This window comes from Balaenoptera musculus, chromosome 19 (assembly GCF_009873245.2).
Source record: "Balaenoptera musculus isolate JJ_BM4_2016_0621 chromosome 19, mBalMus1.pri.v3, whole genome shotgun sequence".
NCBI classification, from domain to species: domain Eukaryota; kingdom Metazoa; phylum Chordata; class Mammalia; order Artiodactyla; family Balaenopteridae; genus Balaenoptera; species Balaenoptera musculus.
The window spans coordinates 12320096-12336306 of NC_045803.1; the positions used below are offsets into that span (position 1 = coordinate 12320096).

The window sequence follows — 16211 nt, forward strand, 5'->3', positions numbered from 1 at the left end:
CTGCCCACCCTCCAGCCAGACACCAGGCGAGGAACTCCGGGATTGGTACGGGGCCCAAGCTCTGATCAGCTCCTTCCTCCAGCCCATAAAGAAAGAGTACAGCCTTGATGCCCACCTATGCCCTATCCAGGGCAGTTTTATTGGTGTCACTCGTAAAAGGCCTTTCCCATCAGCCCCAAGCCTTTGCCTTCCCTTTCTGAGAAAGAAGTTGGTTCCTGGTCCTGGCCTCCTGGGAAACAGCACACTTGGTCTGATGCCGCTGCAACACATGTGTGACACTCGGTGCAGATCCATGTGCAAATCTGTGTCCAGCTTCAGGGAGCAGAAGGGGGAGATCCAGGTCTGTGTGTGGAAGCTGGGCAGAGCCCGGCTGGCTGTAGAGATGTGCGGGCAAGGTGAGCAGGCCCCAGATGCACCCCAGCTCCAGTGCCCACTGGTGTGGCTGAAGCTCAGGGTTTAGGGGCGGTATAATCAGAGATCCTGAGAGAGAAGCCCTTAGGCCAAAGCAGTTAAGTGGAACAGGCCAGGGCAGGAGCCCAGGAGAGATTTCAGAGGGGGCAGCGTGCGTGCATGCACACAGCCCAGGGTCAGGAACATGATGTGAAAGGGGCCTTTGGTGTGTGGCTATGCCTCCCTTCCTTTCGGATCTGCAGGCCTGAGCCCCTGGCCTCCTGAACGGAACGCACCTAATGGGCGGGGGGGGGGGGGGGGGGGGTTGGAAAGGAAGCTCAGCTGGAAGTGGTTTAGGCCTCAAAGCCCACATCCTGTGGGAGGGTCTATCAAGGGGCCTGGCTGTCACAGTCCTCAGAGCTAGTGGAGTGACAGTCCTCTAGGAGTAGAGATGGTCGACAACCTCCAGGGGAGAAGGTGGCCCAGAGGCTAGGAGGTGGGGTCAGTCCTGCCAGATCCAGGATCAGGAGGCCTCAGGCGAGCGCCTTCCCCCCTCCTCCTCCATCAGAAGCAGGCGGCGCCGGCCAGCCTCGTAATCGGCCTCGTCCACACTGACCAGCAGGCGGACAGCCTCCCGGCCCACGGCTTCACGCAGAGCCTCAGTCAGGAACACGCCCCGCAGGGCCTGCAGCAGGGCACCACTCAGGTAGTCACCCCAGAAGGCGTCCAGATAGGAGAGCTCTGAGAACTTGATGTCACAGACCACAGAGCCCAGGTCCCGTGAGCGCAGCACCGCCGTGGCCTGCCCAAACACGTCCAGCTGCCGTGCCAGGGCCTGGGGCCGCCGGGATGCCACGCCCTGCTCCAAGGCCGGCCCATGCTCGCAGTACTCTGCTCGCACCCTGAGCCGGATGTCTGCGGAGAAGGAGGGACTGGTCAGGGAGGGGCCGACACCCGACACACGGCGCAGGGGGGCCAGGGGGAAGAGGGGGACCGCCACCCTCCCTCGCTCCCTCCAGCCTCCTCCTGCTGCCCCTCACTGTGGGTTGCACTGCACCAGCCCCACATCCTTCCCCCTTCTGGTAACCACACCCAAGTACAGGTGACACCCTCACTCGGCTTCTCTCGTGGTCTGACCTGTTACCTCCTGACCTGGTGGCCTTGCTCTTCCCCTCACGTGCCCCACTCCAGCCTCACCACCTCCTCGCTGCTCCCCCCACCAGCAGGCAGGTTCCGCCCGGCCCTGCCTCTCCTTCAGCCCGGGGTGTTCTCTCCCCAGCGTCCACAGGACTTACTCCCTCACTTCCTACAGGCCTTTGCTCAGAGGCCACCTCCCCAATGAGCCTACCTCGACCACCCTGTTTACCACCACCACCCGGCCCCAGGATTCCCAGCTCCCCTTTCCTTGCTCCATTTCTTCCCAAGGCACTTATCACCTTCTAACCTACTCTAAGCTCTCCCTTACCGTCAGGCTTATCACCTGTCTCCCGCAATGTGAGCTCCCTGAAGGAAGGGATTTTTGTCTGTCTTGTTCACTAGTGTAGCCCCGTCACATACAGTAGGTACTCAATACACATTTGTGAAAGAACCAATGCACGAATGAATGGACTTGCTTTTTAAGTAAGCAGCTTTACCCCTCTTGCGTCCTCGAACAGGGAGATTCACGTGGGGTCAGTCAGATCCTCAGCCCCCCAACCACCAAGCAAGCACCAGGCCCAGGAGGCTCAAGGCTGGACCTGGGCTGGCTCTACTGCAAGCAGCAGCTCTCTTTCCACAGAGGCTGCCAAGAAGGTGGGCTGTTAAGCCCATAGCTGCTGGGGGCCGTTTTGCCACCAGGAGGGGAGAGAATGAAACCTACACAAGGCCAAGGATAGAGAGGAAAAGACTCCTGAGGTTCATCACGTGTGCCTGGAGCACCTGGATCTTCAGCTATAATCAAGTTCCTTTTTGCTTAAGCCAGTCTGAGTTGTGTTTGTCACTTATAACCCTGCCTACATCCACCCAAATGTGGTGGCAGTTCTCTGCAGGGGATAGGACATGGAACTTCCAAGGCTATCCCTGTAAATGTGACCTCAGGCATATCACCCCCCTGTGGGATTACTGAATTCCCACCTGTGAATCGGGCTACTAACAGAACTTCCTCTCCACTCACAACAAAGGCTATCCTGAGGATCTGCTATAAGCTGGAAATGACAAGCAGTAGAATCACACGAACTCATTTAATTCACAAACGACCCTGTGAGGCAGGCCCTACTGTCACCCCAACTTACAGATGAGGAAATGGAAGCAAGGAGAAATGATTTGCCCAAGGTCGCACGGCCAGGGAGTAGCAAGGCATGACAGAGGGCACTGACCCTCCCACGCCCCACAGAGCAGCTTCAGGTCAGTGGAGCTGATTCTAATCCAGGAGCCTTCAGGCGCTAGCTATGTGACCTGGGACAAGTCACCACCTCTCTGAGCCCAGGTTCCTGCCTAAACCAGGGGACAATCCCTACTGGAAAGCCTGTTCAGATGATGGTCCACCGATGGGTGCTAAAAAATGGCAGCCACCAGCAGCTCTGCTGTGCCAAACGCTTTGCCCTTGGAGATTCAGCCTGATCAGCCCTGTGGGGCAGGGGCCACGATGAACCCATTTGACAGATGAGGTAACTGACGCTCTGGGAGGGGAAGTGTCATACCCCTGACTCCTTTCACCTTTCAAAGACTGTGTCACCACAGAGCAGAAAGTAGAAGGCAGGTCCCTGCTTCCCCAGGCGACTTCTCAGCACCACCCACTTCCTCCTCCCACCCCAAACCCCAAGTGCTTCCTTTTTCTGCCTTGAAGGGAAGCTCACCCTCTCTGCTTGAGGCCCAGGAAAACCTACCTGGCCTTAGCCCCCAGGACTTCCCACAACACTCAGACCTGGCTCCCCCCACCCTAAGGATCAGATAAGACCTCTGGGCCCCCACCCTGGGCTCCTCTGAGTGTCTAGCCGTGCCCTCCGTGAACATGAGCCAGGAGGCAGGGGGCTGGGAGGGGCAGCACCTGTCCAAGGCCGCACGGGGCTGCTCAGTGGCAGAGGCACAGAGCCTGGTGGCGGAGAACGACAGACCTTGAGGCGAGTCCCGGCTCCGCCACTCTCTAGCTGTGGGGCCTTGGGCATGTGACCTCACCTCTCTGAGCCTCAGTTTCCCCATCTGAAAAACAAACAGACAAACAAGAGGTCCCTGCTGCACGATGGGGTCATGAGGATTAAATTAGGCAACTCATGAAGCATTTGACCCAGGGCCTAGACGCCAAAGGCACCCCAAAACAGGAACTGTGATTTCAACACTCACCTCTCTACCGCCACAGCCCCTGCCTAGGCCTCGCCCTCTCTCACCTGGGCCCCTGAGCCAACCTCCTCCCCTCCCCTCCTTCTTCAATCCCAGCTACATGCTCCCATACCCTGCCCTCCAGTCACAAGGGAAGTGGTCCCAGTACAAGCCTTACTCACAAAATGACCTGTCCACCTCTTCTGCCCAGAATGCCCATCACCCACCAAGGCCCGGCTCACGGGACCTGTGGCCCGCCCAGGTGAATCCCCTCCCAGATGGCCTTTCTCCTCAGCACAGACTGCTACTAGACCTGAGGTGGAAACTGTCTATTCACCCAGAGCCCACCGGGCGTGGTGGGGGTGGAAGGAGGACAGGATCAGGGGGGACCCTCATGTGTCCCATTCATCCTTCCATTCAACAGACATTTACTAAGTGCCAGGGACGGTGGGGAGACACGAGCGCCCCGCCACAAGTGGGACTGGAAGACATGTGAGCCCCAGTCGAGGAGCACTTTGCATAGGCCGGGCCCTACCCCGGTGCTTTCCCCGTCTTAACCCCGGAGTCCTCACAGCACTTCCATTATCCCAAATACAGCTGAAGACATGGCCCAACCTCTGGTCTGGAACACAAGAGGACAGTACACAGAAGGGGAGGACAGGGAAGCCCCACTGGAGAAAAGGAGAGACGTGCGTTATCTGAGCCACCACTCCACCCCGGCCCTGAATCACGGGCATCACGCACAACCTCTCTTTATTCCTCGCCAAAATAACCGTAGGTGACACGTATATAGTACTTACTGCACTACCTTCACACATTTCACATCTATCACATACACCTTCACATCTATTGACCTTTTTGATCATGCCTACAACCTTATGAGGCAGTGCTATTGTCCCCTTTTTGTAGATGAGGAAACTAAGGCACAGAGGATGAGTCACCGGCCCAAGGCCACACAGGCAGGAAATGGCAGAGCCGGAATTCCAACCGAGATGCCTGGCCCCAGAGCCCAAGCTCTTTTACCTACCCCTATCCTGTTTGCTGCCTCTCATACAACCAGACACAGAAGTCCATAATTAAAAGACATTCCAAGGGTCAGGAGAGGAAATTATAGAGAACGATTTAGATCGAAACAATCAGAGAGGACCTCTCTGGGAAATGACATTGGAAGTAAAATGTGACACAGGACAAGTAAGTCGAGACAGGAAAGCAGTGAAAAGAGAAGAGCGACTTTCCCAGAAGAGATCGGTGTGTGTGAAAGTCCAGAGGCAAAAAATGAACTTGGGGCGTTCACAGGCTGGGGGCCAGCATGGTGGAAAAGAGTACAAGGGGACAACTGGAGGCGCGGGGCTGACCGCGCCCTGGCAGGCTGGGGCGGGGAGTCTGGGGCCTCCTGAGCTGACCACACCTCTCTGCACCTCAGTGGCCTCCTCCATAGAACCACCTCACCCCAGTACCTGTTCTCATGGGGCCACTGTGAGGATTACACGGCTGGATGCAGGTAAAGGGCTGAGGCCAGTGTCTGGCACTCCTCTGAGTGCAGCAGGAAGGAAGTGGCCTCAGGATACCAAGCCAACTCCAGCTGCTCTGCAGAAGCAGCAGGGCGGTCAGAAAAAGAGCCAGGGCAGCACTCAGGGAAGGCTGAAGGTGGCTGAATAGTTTCCTCCGGCCAGGAACACACCAAGCATTTGTCAACAGTCCCTCTCCAATGGTAGGGAGATGCTCCCTGCCCCCAGGGCGGAGGGTGGGGCCCCGTCTTCCTCGAGAGGAGAGCTGCTCCCGCTTCCTGCACTCAGGTGGGCCCCAACACTTTTTTTAAAAAAATAAATTTATTTAGTTATTTATTCTTGGCTGCGTGAGGTCCTCGTTGCTGCGCACGGGCTTTCTCTAGTTGCGGAGAGCGGGGGCTACTCTTCGTTGTGGTGCGCGGGCTTCTCACTGCGGTGGCTTCTCTTGTTGCAGAGCACGGGCTCTAGGCACGCGCGGGCTTCGGTAGTTGTGGCACGCGGGCTCAGCAGTTGTGGCTCGTGGGCTCCAGAGCACAGGCTCAGTAGTTGTGGTGCCCAGGCTTAGTTACTCACAGCATGTGGAATCTTCCTGGACCAGGGCTCGAACCCGTGTCCCCTGAATTGGCAGGCGGATTCTTAACCACTGCGCCACCAGGGAAGCCCCCCAACACTCTCTTGTCCCTCTACCCGACACCTCATCAGTCTCTCTTCTGGGACAGAATGGGCCGCAGAGGGAAATGGGAGGGGCTTTCCAGTGGGGGATCAGGAAAGGTATGAGGGACAGGCCCAGGTGAGCAGGTGAGCAGCCTTCCGTGCCAGACCCTGTGCTGGGTGTGGTTGGAGGCCAGGGATGATTCTCACTCAGGTCTCCCCTCCGGGAGTTACTAATAGGAAAGGCTGGGGACACAGAGGACCTGTGCCCAGCAGAGAGAATCAGCCAGTAAGCTCTAAGGCACAGACTCCGCCCTCCAACGCCACACCAATACCAGCACCTCCTCTGGACTAAAGCCGGCCTCCTCTCCTGCTCCAGTCTTTTCCCCAAGGCACAGCCAGAGTCACGGTGTCACTGTAAAGTTCTTCAACCTTTCCTGAACTAATGGATGGAGGCAGTGAGCAGCTGCTGACACCAAGGGCAGTAACAGACAAGCAGCGTCTGCCTGCTTCCTAAAGGAAGAGCACAATACCACCTAGGAGGTGAGCTTGAAAAAAAACAGAAGGGGGGCTTCCCTGGTGGCGCAGTGGTTAAGAATCCGCTTGTCAATGCAGCGGACACAGGTTCGATGCCTGGTCCAGGAAGATCCCACATGCCGCGGAGCACCTAAGCCCGTGCGCCACAAGTACTGAGCCTGTGCTCTAGAGCCCTCGAGCCACAACTACTGAGCCCGCGTGCCACAACTACTGAAGCCCATGCAACAAGAGAAGCCACCGCAATGAGAAGCCCACGCGCAGCAACGAAGACCCAATGCAGCCCCCAAAATTAATTAATTAATTAATTAAAATTATTTAAAAAAAAAAAGAAGGGCATTTCCTGGCGGTCCAGGGGTTAGGATGCTGCACTTTCGTTGCCAAGGGCGGGGGTTCGATCCCTGGTCAGGAAACTAAGATCCTGCAAGCCGCACAGCGTGGCCAAAATAAGAAAACAAAAAAACAAAACCATCAAACCAGAATCTGATCAATCCTCTCCAGGCCCAACTACCAATTTTCAGGAAATACAGACGACAGGGGAACATGTTCTGTCAATCCTACCACAGAATGCAATCTGTAAAATCCAGTCTTTGGGAAACACTACAGGACAACTACTTTCAACAAATACAATGCAAGGGTGGTGGGGGAGAAATAAGAGGTGGTGGGGGAATCCTATAAATTAGGAGAGACTTAAGAGAACCAATATTTATAAGAATTAGAAATTTAAGCACTGAGCAGACACATGAGAGTAAGAAGTTATTGTTATTTTTTTGGTGTGATTTTTTTTTTTTTTTTTTAAGAATTCTTATCCTTTTTTTTTGTCTGCGCAGGTTGCAGGATCTTAGTTTCCCAACCAGGAACTGAACCCGGGCCACGGCAGTGAAAGCGCCAAGTCCAAGTCCTAACCACTGGACCGTCAGGGAACTCCCCAATTCTTATCTTCTAGAAATACACAGTGAAAAATCTACCAGTGAAATAAAAGGACACCTGGAACTGACTCCAAAACAACGTGGCTAATGAAACAAGATCAGCCACGACCTGACAACTGCTGAGGTTGGGTGCCGGGGAGCCAGGATTCGTTATGCTAATCTGTCTGCTTCTATTTCTTCTCCACAGGAAACACTGAAGGGAAAAAACGCAAAGCTCAGCCTGTCATTCAAGTCCTCCAACTGCTTTCCATCATTTAAAAAAACGCAAAGCCTGGCCCGTGGCTCCCAGGCTCTGCAGGTTGGGCCCCTGGTCACCTCTCCTGCCCTCACCTCCTGGCAGCCTCCCGCACTCCCTCTGCTCCAGCCCTGCCAGCTTCCTCTCGATCCCAGCACCACCACTGCCGTGTCCCCACACAGGCCTCTGCTCCTGCTGTCCCCTCAATCTGAAACACCCTGCCTCAGCCATCCACACACTCCTACCTCTCTTCCTGTCTTCTGAGAGGCCTTCCTAGACCACTCTACCTTGAAAATCCACCTAGAACTGCATTTTCCATCATTCTCTACTTGTTTCTCCTCACAGCTGACATCTGAAGTTTCTCTTCCTTCCCTTAGCCTTCTCCTCCCACCAGAACACAAGCTCCATGAGGACAGGGGCCTCCAGTCCCTTCTGCTGGATGTAAGCAGGTAGTCAATGCTCTATAAACACATGTGGAACAACCAGATGAGCAAACCCGAGCTCCAGCCCAGCCCTGCCACTCCGCACAGTGGGGGACGGCACCCGTACCCCAAGGGCCGTCTTGAGAACTCAAGGTGAGGTGAGGAGCACGCTCAGCACAGAGCGCAGTGGACGGCCCTGAGAGGGGTGTGCAGACTCAGAGGTCCTGTGTCTGAGCCCAGGATCCCCCATGGCCCCTGCCTCACACTCTTGGGGCCTCAGGAGTTCAGTCTGGTTCTCTCCCTCAGTGGGAGGCAGCTGCCTGGGGGTCGACCCCCATACCTATCACAGGGGAGGAGGCGGCAAGAATGGCAGACCCGTTCCTCACTCAGGTCTGGAGGGACCTCCTTCCACCCCTGGGACTAGGCCATCGCCATCTTCAAGGCAGAAAACCAGGGCCCTACCGGGGAAAGCCTCCCTCCGGCCCCACCCTGCCTGGTGAGTCAGCAGTCAGACCTGCACAGCCATGCCCCACAGCAAGAGACCGCCACACCCGGGTTCACAACCTCCCCACCCTCAGAGAAGAGACGGAGGCCTCCAGCAGCAAGACCCTGCCGGCCTCAGCCTGGCCTGCTCCCTAGGGAGGCAGTGACTCTCTAGGCCACCCAGCCAGGGGGTGGCTCTGGTAATTAACTCCTGACTCTGGGGAGTGGCACGACCAAACAGCCACCCCCTCAAGTGCGGGCTGTCTGAGGACTCAGGCTGGCTCCACTGGCCTGTTCCTCCTGAAAGCAGCCAGCACAGGCGTCTACAGCCTCATCTAGGGAGCGGCTAGGACCACCAGGGCCCGGAAGACCGCAATGGGCACCGCGAGGAGGCAGGCTCATGCGCTCTGGGGGCTGGAGGCTCTGCAGATGGCAGGAGGAAGCGCCCCGAGGCCAAGGTCTCCTGGGGGATGCAGAGCTGCCGCCACCTGCCCCTCAACCGTCCCTCCTGTAATTCCACCCCCACCCAGCCAGCCTGAGCGGCTCACCAGCTGATACCCTCTGTGACCAGAGCCTTGCCCAACTCAGAGGAGGGGGTACCAGAGGGGCATGTGGGAGTGTGTGAGAGAGCGTGTGCCCTACCCGTGCCTGTGTCCTCCCCTCAGGACCAGTGAGAATTTCTCAAGGGCAAGGTCTGCATGAGTCTGCATAGCAGAGTCCCCTAACCCACCCAACCCACCTGTCTGCAGGTACAGTCAACCCTATATCCAAAATGTTTATTTCCTTAAGTCCACCTCCTTCTCACCCTCTCCAGTGCCACTACCCCAGGCCAGACCTCTGCCTCATCCTTGTTGGACTGTGAAGCCCCTCCACTCATTTCCCTGCTTCCACTTTGCTGGATTTATTTCATGTGCACCTACAGAGCATGTGCTACATGTCCAGCCCTGTTCTAAGCACTCTGCAAATTGTAACTCATTTATTAACTGATTTTCCAGATGAAATCGGAGTTCCTTTAAAAACTGGTATCAGATCACTTCACTCCCTTGCTAAAAACCCTTGGAAAGCACTTGACTCATAGAATAAAATCTAACTCCCATCTGCTCTGAGGCCTGCCAGGCCCAGCTGCTCAGCCCCTGCCTGGCTCCTCCAACAAAAAATGACATTGAGGGCAGGGGACTGTCAGGAAAGGCTTCCTGGAGGAGGCGGCACACAACACAATCCTTCAACTATGGGCAGGATGTAGACAAGCGAGTAGGCAACAGAAAGGACAGGGATTCCACTGTGCTGTACAGATGCATGGAGCTGCTGCCCACCCACTGGGTGTCACACTCCAGATGAGGGCCCACTTCTCCCACCCTTCAGCTCCACTGGCTGCCACAGGCACCGCACATGCACTCCCAAGGCACGCACAGACACCTACCACAGGTCACTTTGCCTTCTGAGGTGGGCCCGGCTGGCTCCTGCTGCTGCTGGGGGGTGGCTGGACCCCCTCTCTGCCGCCGTCTGGCACCACCACTGGGACGGCCTCGACTCCGCCGCTGCCGTTTAGTTGGGGGAGAACCTGAGGAGAGAAAGATGGTGTAGGTTGAAGACCAGATGATGGGTGGAGCGCCAAGGTGGGTGCCCAAGGAAGCGCTCAAGGCTGGACTCCATGCTGTCAGACCCTGGGTGAGCCCCTCTGCTTCCTGGGCCCTAAGATGGCGAATAAGTACAAGTTAGCATCATCTAGAAGGACAGATGAGCACATCCCACCACCTGGCAGTCCCACTCTCAGGTGTGACCCCAGAGAAACCCTGACTACTCACACCAGGAAACAGGCAGGACAACAGTAGCTGGAGCTTTGTTTATAGTTCCTAACCACATAAACCTGAAAACAATGTAAATGTCTGGCAAAAGGTACACAGAGTAATTTCCACAATAGATTGCTTAATGAAATAAAGCAAGTGAAAAACAAATATCTACAGTTTGCTATGTTTTGTATAAAAAAGGAGGGAAAACAAGAATATATATATTATTTGCTATTTTTGCAAGATGAAACACTGTAAGGCTATGTCAGAAACGAATAAAATTGATTATCTATTGGGAGAGAGAAAGACACCAATGGGAATGATACTTCTAAGAACATCTTTTTTACATACTTTAGTTTTGACTTTGGAATCATGTAACTGTTTTACAACATACTCAAAAAATTAAAAGAGACAAAAGAAACAAACCATAAAATTAAACAGAAACAGAAACAAATGGATCTAGCTACATATAAAATCAGTAACAAGCAGCAGGAAAAAGAAGGATCTTAAGTAACTAGCAAGAACATTCTGACTGTAAACTCTCAGTAGGATATACTCTGAAAACAATTAGAACCACAAAAATATATTATGTTTCATTCAGTAGACACAACAGTGGTACTGACATTATAAATTTGAAGCTATTTCTTTATTGTTGTAAAATAAAGCAAAATAAGTCCATGTCTTAATGTTACCAAGAACCAAGATTTTCAGTGTAAGACAAAAAAGTCCTCGTAGGACTACTGAGCCCGTGTGCCGCAACTACTGAAGCCCGCGCACCCTAGAGACAGGCTCCGCAACAAAGAGAAGCCACCACAATGAGAAGCCCGCGTACCACAACGAAGAACAGCCCCCGCTCGCCGCAACTAGAGAAAGCCCACACACAGCAACGAAGACCCAACGCAGCCAAATATAAATTAATTAAAAAAAAAAAAAAGTCCTTGTAGGGAATTCCCTGGTGGTCCAGTGGTTACGACCCCACAATTTCACTGCTGAGGGCGCAGGTTCAATCCCTGGTCAGGGAACTAACGTCCCCGCAAGCAGCGCAGCCAAAAAAAAAAAATCCTTATAATGTTATGTTTGAATTGAAAACGCTAATATGAACTTTTATGAAAAGCAGTTTCTAGTTCTGTTCACTGTAAGCGCCTAAAAACAATGCGCATACTCAGCACCCAGATCTTGGTCTCCAAATACCGCTGCCTCTAAGAGAAACCAGGCTTCTGGAAACAGCTGATTCCAGGGCTGGGGAAGGGAATATACAAGTGAATCCAGGACATCTTGCAGTCCATCTTGCAGTCCTACAAAGCAGGAAGCACCCAAAGAATGATGGAGACACATCAAAAGGACACAGGACCTAGCCCATTTGAACATCAGGAAGAATAACTAATTGATTATAACAATAAATAAATAAGAACTCATGAGTCTATGGTGACACCCCTCACTAAGTAAAAAGAGAGGGGGAGGGATGGAGGAAAAGAGAAAAGTAAAACTCCTCTTGAGAAAATGCCAGCTAATAGACATAGGAAAGAATTAGAAAAACACCATTTCATGAACACCAATGTAATAACTGGTTCAGGCAGAGATCACCAGTGGCTGCTAAACCCACTGGGGATGCTGTTGGGGAACACGACATGCCAAAGGGTCATCCCACAGATTATTTACTAACCACGAGGGGAAAAAATATCTCTATACGAAGGACAAATACAGCAGACACCACCTTAACCAAGTGATCAAACTTGCTCACTCACAACAGGAAAACCAGGCCTCCTGATGTGCTCTAATGTGAAGACCACGGCATCAACCAAGGAGAATTCCAGCCAAAAACACGTAGCCTGAATCTAACCAACTCTCCAAACCTGATTCCCAAACTACAGGGGACAGATGGATAAGTTAAATGATACCATCAGGAAATTATTAGGCATATCCGGAAACAATCAGGACATTGTACAAAACAAGTGGCCTAGTCAATGTCATGGGGGAAAAAAGAAAAAGGTACAGGGTGGGGGTGGGGGGGTTCCATAGTAAGAGATTAAGGAGACTAATAACTGAATGTACAGCAACACAACTGTGAGTGGGTCCTGAAAGTGCAGACAATATTGAGAAGATCTGAAAATGGACCATTAGGATATCAGAGAATTAGTACTTATGTCCTTTCTTAGGTATGACAGTAGTCTTGAAGTGGTATCAGACAATCTTCTGATTCTCAGGAGATGCCTGCCAATTTAGGGGTAGAGTGTTCTGATGCCTATAATTTACTTTCAAAGAGTTCAACAAAAAAAGACGGAATTAGGGACTTCCCTGGTGGTCCAGTGGTTGAGAATCCACCTTCCAATGCAGGGGACACAGGTCCGATCCCTGGTCGGGGAACTAAAATCTCACATGCCACGGGGCAATTGAGCCCGCAAGTGCCACAGCTAGAGAGAAGCCTGCACACTGCAACAAAAAATCCCAAGTGCCGAAACTAAGACCCGACGCAGCCAAAAACAAACGAATAAATATTTAAAAAAAAAAAACAGAATTACATATACACGCACATAAAGCAAAACTGGCAAAATGTTAAAATTACTGAGTCTAGGTGGAAGATACAAACACATTCACTGTACTAATCTTTCAACTTCTCGGTATATTTGAAATACGTTTGAATGATTAAAAACTACGGGGAGGGGAGGAGAGTGGATAAATTAATTGCCATGGCAATTAAACAAAACCAGTTAGAAACCTAACATGAATAAATCTCAGAAACATGTCCAACAAAGACAGCCATGTGAAGAATGACACCCATGATGTGGGGCCATTTAAATGACATATAAAACCACAAGAAACAATTCCATAAGTTGTTTCTGGACACGTGCTTTTGCAACAACATACACACACACAAACACACAAACACAAAGCAAAAATGAGACAGAATCACCCCACGGGCTCCTTCCTTGATGGGTCAGGATGGGGTAGGTTCATCAGGGTTCAGAAGGAAGAGAGAGAGACTGCTGGCACGCCCACAGGGCTGGGCTCACCTGTCTCCCACTGACCCTGCTCAGCATTTGAAGAACTCCTTGACTGCTGACTGCGACGGCAGCCGCCCTCCGTCCTCTTTGAAGAAGAGCTGGACGTGCCATAGCTGGAGCGTTCTGGAGACACTGTGGGGAGAGACGAATGGAAAGAAGTATTCAAAGCCTGCGACTTCTCCCAGGCCCAGCCTCCAATTCCCACCCCCTTACCCCCACCCCAGAAGAAAGCCTGCCCCACAGGGTGCCTGAGTTCCCCAGAACTCAAAGCCCAGATATCCACTCCCTCTCAAACACCTGCAGCCCAGTAATTGCTCGGTGCCTCCCGGGGTAAAAGACTCATCACCTTCTGGGGCCACCCAATCCATGTCTACAGCAGCTCCAATTGTCAGTTATCCTGTACGCTGAGTTATGGTCAGGATTCCTGTAATGCTGCCTGCCCCCATCCGTCAACTGCCCCCGGCTCTCCCTGAGGCCCCGAAGAGTAAGCAGGCCTCTGCAGGGTCCCCAAATCTTCTCTTCCAGAGCCTGACCTCCAGACATATTTTTCCAAAAATGCTGTCAGTTCTGCACAAGGGATGCCTTTCTCCTGGTTACCCAAATCCCATGGGCTTACCCTGGGCAGGGAAGCTCACAAAACCCCTCCCTAAACTAGCCACAGCACCTCTAGTAATCCCGCCAAGGGCTCAAAAGCTCAAAGCCTATGCACACAAGGAGCTCTTCACCTTCTCAGGACTGCTGTCCTATAGGAGCACTTCCCTTACAAGGATTAAGGGCATCAACTCTGGAGACAAACCAGCAAGGTTTAAATCCTAGCTCCCACTTTCTAGCTGTGTTATCTGCAAGCTCCTATGTGACATGGCTTCTCACCTACCTCTCTGCCCTTACTTTGACCTCTGCTCCTGCCACACTGGCCTCTGATAATGCCAAACTCAGTCCTACCTCAGGACTTAAAAGCTTGTCTTTCCCTCTGCCTGGAATTTCCTACTCTGAGATCTATGCACCAGAGTGGCAGTGCAGCCTCAGTTCAAACGCCACCTTCTCAGAAAGGTCTTGACTGGTTATGGAATCTTAAGGCGGCCTCCTTTCACTCTGAAGCATTCCACTCCCCACCCTCTCTCTCCACTCCATGACTCTGTTTTAATCCTTCCATAACTACATCTAAAAGTAAATCGTTCAAATAAAATCATCTTCACATACAGAATTAGAAAAAGTAAATCGTTCATCTGTCTTAGAGTCTTGATACTCCCCCCAAATGTTTGTTCCTCATGGAACACTTTGTCAGTCCCGTCAAGCTGTAACTCCTGTTCCCTATTCCCCGGGGAACACAGGATTCAGCTGTTATATGTGGGCAATCTGCCTAACTTCTCCAACCTACTGCTTTCCCTGTACAGTGGGGACGGTGAAAGGACTTCCTCTTAGGATTACCGGGAGGATATAGGGTGATAGTACATATGAAGAAGGGCTTACTGCTGTGCCTGGCAAGAAGTAAGCCCTCTGTAAACAGACGCCACAAACATGACTATTGATGTAGCCAGATTCCACAAGCTCACCCCTCCCAATGCCATGCCTCCTCCCTCTTGTGTTTCTCATTGATACCCTGGGAGGAGGAAAGAGTGTGATGGGACACATACTGAGATGGCACTCTCCATATCAGACACCGTGGAGGCCCAGCGAAAGCAAGGCCCTCTCCCCACCGGAAGTCTGTCACCCTCCCATTCCACCATACCTGGCCAGCGCCTCTTGCGCGCCAGGTGTGGCAGCAAATCGTGACGGGACAGCACGCGCAGGAGTTGCCCCAGCAGCCGCAGGTTGCTCTCGTCGCACTGCCCGCGGCGCTCCAGCTCCAGCAGCAGCTCCAGGCCGCTGCGGGCGCGGGCCAGGCCGCCGGCGGCGCCGGGGACCTCGTCCAGCAGGAAGGCTAGCAGCTCCAACTCGCACTCGGTCAGTTGCCCGCCCACCACCTCGAACATACGGTGAAGCGACAGCATCCCGTAGTAGTCCAGGCACTCATCCTCCTCCCAGCTCGGGGCCGGGGTCGACCCGGACAGCGCCATACCCGGGGGAAGGGGGCGGAATAAGCTCAGAACGAGGGCCTAGAACACACACAGCGGGGAGGAGGCAGTGGTCAGCGACGCGGGGACCCGGACCTCACCCCCGCCAGTGCGTCTCCCCCTCCGCGTGCCGCCGGGCAGGGCCACCCTCACGTCTCAGCCGTTTTAGCCTCCCCCTTCTCCCTCAAGAGAATGGTATCGCCCGAGGTCCCCTAGTAACAGGTCCAGACGCCAGACCCCGCTCGTCCTCCGACCAGTCGGGCAGGCCCAGCCCGAATGCCCCTCCCCAGGTGGTATGTTCCGAACAAACCTCCCACCCGACTAAGTGACTCAGTCCGAACAAGCCTGGGGGCCCAACGCGGGGCACCCCGCCAAGTACCCTTTGACTATGGGTACTACTATCCAGACATGTTCCCTGGCTGCATCCAGAGGTACTGTCCGATCAGCCCCACAGCTCCACCTAAGTGGTACAGTCCTAAAGTGACCCTCTGCCCCCTACAATGGGACCGACCAAAGCAGCCCTTTGCTCCACACAGGTGGCGCTGTGCGAATCCGACCCCCTCGCCCTGTAAGGGTGGTACCGCCCTCTCCCCAGCACCCAGGTGGTCCGGTCTACCCGCCACCAGTAGCTTGTAGGCCTCTCCACATCCTCACCGAATTCCGGCGCCTCACGACTCCTGGGCGACGGCCGCAGCCACTTGTTTTGGATCTTTCTGGCACCTTCTCTATTATTACGCCTGCGTCACCTCGCTCCTCCTCCTTCCCCCAACTCGCGCAGGTGCGACCGCCACGCCCCTTAGGCGCAAGCGCAGAGAGGCTTCCAAGCCCCTCCCTCCGGGCCCGCCCCCAACCGTGACGTCCGGCCGCCCTGTACTGCGCCTGCGCAGAGCGAGAGTGGTTCTGCGTCTGGGCTGGATCTGGT

General features: G+C 53.7%; 1 protein-coding gene across 1 annotated transcript; it reads right to left on the reverse strand.

Annotated features, from left to right (window-relative positions):
* Positions 1-108: 108 nt before the first annotated feature.
* DEDD2 (death effector domain containing 2) lies at positions 109-16147 on the reverse strand. Its single transcript, XM_036832530.1, has 5 exons — positions 15944-16147; positions 14965-15331; positions 13245-13367; positions 9867-10007; positions 109-1305 (listed from the first exon to the last, which is right to left on the reverse strand). The coding sequence occupies exons 2-5, from the start codon at positions 15290-15292 to the stop codon at positions 914-916; spliced, it is 984 nt and encodes a 327-aa protein (XP_036688425.1). The 5' UTR covers positions 15293-15331; positions 15944-16147; the 3' UTR covers positions 109-913.
* Positions 16148-16211: the final 64 nt, after the last annotated feature.

What these genes read in the sequence shown, in the direction of transcription:
- DEDD2 (XM_036832530.1), bottom strand. Translation starts at nt 15,292, where the DNA reads ATGGCGCTGTCCGGGTCGACCCCGGCCCCGAGCTGGGAGGAGGATGAG. An exon ending in GCAGGGTCAGTGGGAGACAG is followed by an intron (nt 10,008 to 13,244) that starts GTGAGCCCAGCC and finishes TTCTCTCCTCAG; the next exon opens with GTTCTCCCCCAACTAAACGG. An exon ending in AGAAGGCAAAGTGACCTGTG is followed by an intron (nt 1,306 to 9,866) that starts GTAGGTGTCTGT and finishes CCTTCTCCGCAG; the next exon opens with ACATCCGGCTCAGGGTGCGA.